This window comes from the organism of the source record quoted next, unplaced genomic scaffold, assembly GCF_019419815.1.
Source record: "Pyrus x bretschneideri cultivar Hongxiangsu unplaced genomic scaffold, Pyrus_bretschneideri_v1 Contig40, whole genome shotgun sequence".
In the NCBI taxonomy this organism is placed as follows: Eukaryota; Viridiplantae; Streptophyta; class Magnoliopsida; order Rosales; family Rosaceae; genus Pyrus; species Pyrus x bretschneideri.
In genome coordinates, this window is record NW_025999724.1 from 1,408,108 (window position 1) to 1,410,991 (window position 2,884).

The 2,884-nt window shown below is 34.3% G+C and overlaps 1 protein-coding gene across 2 annotated transcripts; it reads right to left on the reverse strand.

The window, feature by feature from the left end:
• Positions 1-248: 248 nt before the first annotated feature.
• On the reverse strand, positions 249-2,144 carry LOC103964235 (dof zinc finger protein DOF2.5). 2 transcript variants are annotated; one of them, XM_009377148.3, is made up of 2 exons: positions 2,018-2,144; positions 249-1,311 (listed from the first exon to the last, which is right to left on the reverse strand). In XM_009377148.3, exon 2 carries the CDS (start codon positions 1,285-1,287, stop codon positions 475-477), a length of 813 nt encoding a protein of 270 aa, XP_009375423.1. In that variant the 5' UTR covers positions 1,288-1,311; positions 2,018-2,144; the 3' UTR covers positions 249-474. The 2 variants fall into 2 exon arrangements, with proteins under 2 accessions (XP_009375423.1, XP_009375422.1); XM_009377147.3 differs by having other exon boundaries at positions 1,920-2,074.
• Positions 2,145-2,884: the final 740 nt, after the last annotated feature.

Sequence of the window (2,884 nt, forward strand, 5' to 3'; positions counted from 1 at the left end):
TTTTTTAATTCAATTTAGTCCATAGACAAAAGGGGAAACAAGTGAACAAACAAGAGATCAACAAGTCTATAAAATCATACAACAAGTGCATCAAATGCATGTGATCGATTTGATGGAAGAATGCATGAATGCATGTCATGTTTCCAAGAGCCTTACATTCATTTATTCTTCCATCCCCTACTCAGTATCAAGTACTGAATTTACACAACCCTCTTGTTGAAAGCCAATCCAAAGATATACATATATACATACATACATATATATATATATATATCAAATTAGAAACACATTTAATCCTATATGTTAGTTCTGAACAACTTCAAATAAGTAACCCAACTTTTAAATGGCAAAAAAAAAAAAAAAAAAAAAAAAAAAAAAAAAAAAAAAAAAAGAGGAAGAAATTAAAAGTGAAAAATACACTTTCTTTCTTTCTTCTTGTCTTTTCCCTCTTCTGATCCTTCACTTGTTTAATCATCACCATGAGCCTCCACCTAATAAACCATTCCAATACCCAGTTGGATTCCCTTGCCCCTTGTTCTGATGATGATCAAGTACTTCATGATGACCTGCAGTGCTTGAAATCTGTTTCAAATGATGATCCCCAAATGGAAACAAGATCCTTCCACCATTAACATTCTCATGATCATCCCCCCCATACCTATTTCCAAGCCCATCAACACAAAAACCAAGGTTTGTTGGTTTGTATTCTTGTAGTGAGAACCCAGCTGATGATGGTGGATAGAGTGTGTTTGAATGATGATCGGGCATATTCTGGGTTGGCATGTATGAATTCACACCTCTAGAAGCAATGCCAGTCCTAAGAAGCTCCATAGCTGAAAGATTGGGAGCTGATGAGGAATTAGTACTATTGTTGTTTTCCATTGTAGTACCATGGTAATGTGCATCTATAGCATTAAAACCTAGGTTAAGATCTTGGCCTTCATGGGTAACCCTAGGGTTTTGGTGAGATGATGAAAAGTGTGAAAGAGTTGTTGGTGGGTTAAGATCAGGAATAGTAATCTTTGACGATACCGATGAGGATGTGGATTTCTTGTTCTTCCTTGAACCTCCTCCAACTGGGACATTTCTGAGAGTTCCACCTTCTGTCCAATACCTTCTGCATGTCTTGCAAAAGTACCTTGGTTGAGTGAGGCTGTAGTTGTTGTAGTAACAAAACTTGGTGTTGGTTGAATTGCACCTTGGACAATTCAATTGCTCTTGAGGTCTTGCCCTTTTCTCCAACACTGACCTTGTGCATCCATTGGATCCCATATCATGATCTTCCATGGGCTTCTCCGGTTCTCCACTTCCCTAATTATAATTAATTCACAACCTCCCAATATTAAGAGAAAGAAATCAAAATTAAGAGCCCTAATTCATTTTAATGAAAAATTAAGCAAAACGATCAGTATATCCTACAAATGCACACAGATCTAGAAATCTAAATAAACAGATTAAAGAGATAGATCATCATAATAAGTAGCTACCTATATCAGCTTTTTTAGTACTTGGGGAAGAATCATATTGAAAAAATAAATAAAAATTAAAAACAAAAACTACAAATAATAGCAACAAGTACTGCCTTTTTAATTCCTTTATCGGTTATCACATGTGAAAGAAAAAAGTTGAGCTTTCATGTACAAAGAACAAAATAACCTTTTATCTTTGGATAAAAGAAATCCAAGTATCATGAAACTTTCAGTTGCCTTGATGAACATCGTCTCATATATAGCTAGAAGTAAGAAATTATGAATTAAAGTACCCCACACAGTAATTATATATATGTTTCAAACACTTAGGAGCTTGATCTATGTTTGGCCTTGAATCTAACCTAGATTAATAAATTTTGGGCTCATAGAACTAATACATTAAAGAAAGGAAAAAGAATACATGACATGAAAAATTATAAACCCACCCACCTGCAGCCATTGAGCAGTATCCATGAATTCAGAAGAGAAAAGGGGAAGAAAGGAAGCTGATGACTTCAGAGAGAGAGAGAAAAGGAGAAAGTGTTCACCTTCTTTGTCTGCAGCTGCTCTTAGTGGAAGAAAGAATGTTTTAGATTGTCTTTTAGATCGTGTGTGTGCTTATTGCTTTATGCATTGGCTTACTTTATGACTCTGACGATGAGGGGAAAAATACAGAAATGTCTTTGTTTTGACTATACCCCCTAAAATGTCACTGCATTAGTGCTGTTTGTGTTATTCTATGTGGGATTTTTGTCTGGTTTTGCTTATAAAATTCGTTTTTATTCATCTTTTGTGGAATCATGAGTGTACGTAGTGATAGTGGGTTTCTCTTTATTGACCTCATAATGCCAAAGTCTTGATTCTTTCTCTTCATCTCTTTTTTTATGTTTTCAAAGGAACATACATGAACAGAGATTACTGGTTCTTTTGGTTCATCCAAAGTTTTGAATTAAATTGCTTAAAACCTCCCCGGTATGATTAAATATATATGTCAAGATTTTTCTCATAGTCGACTTTGATCCCTATAGAATGTCCCCCGGGAAGAATTACCTACCAAGAACCAGATGCATTCACTAGTAATTTAGATGATTAAGCCGACTCTTCTCAACCTTTTTCCTGTTCAGAAACAGAAAAAGGAACAAATTAACTTCTTCTTTTTTGATAAAGCATCTTTTTTTACGTAAAACTGATGGAGGTTCAGACCAATCAAATATTCTCATTACGTAGACAAAAGTTAATTTATGTATGGGTGATGTTATCCACATACCTATTTTTACCCTTCATATACTTCTTAATTTCCAACCGTTAAATGAATTAAAAAAAATTAATAGACAAAAATTTACAAGGGTGTGTGAATAGCTAATATGAATAGTTACTACCCTATGTATAAATTGATCGAATAAAACTAATCATTT

Bases quoted from the DNA above. Each gene is read 5' to 3' on its own strand.
- LOC103964235 (XM_009377147.3), bottom strand. From the start codon at position 1,943: ATGGATACTGCTCAATGGCTGCAG. The intron at 1,312-1,919 runs GTGGGTGGGTTT...AATTATAATTAG, and splicing joins ATACTGCTCAATGGCTGCAG to GGAAGTGGAGAACCGGAGAA.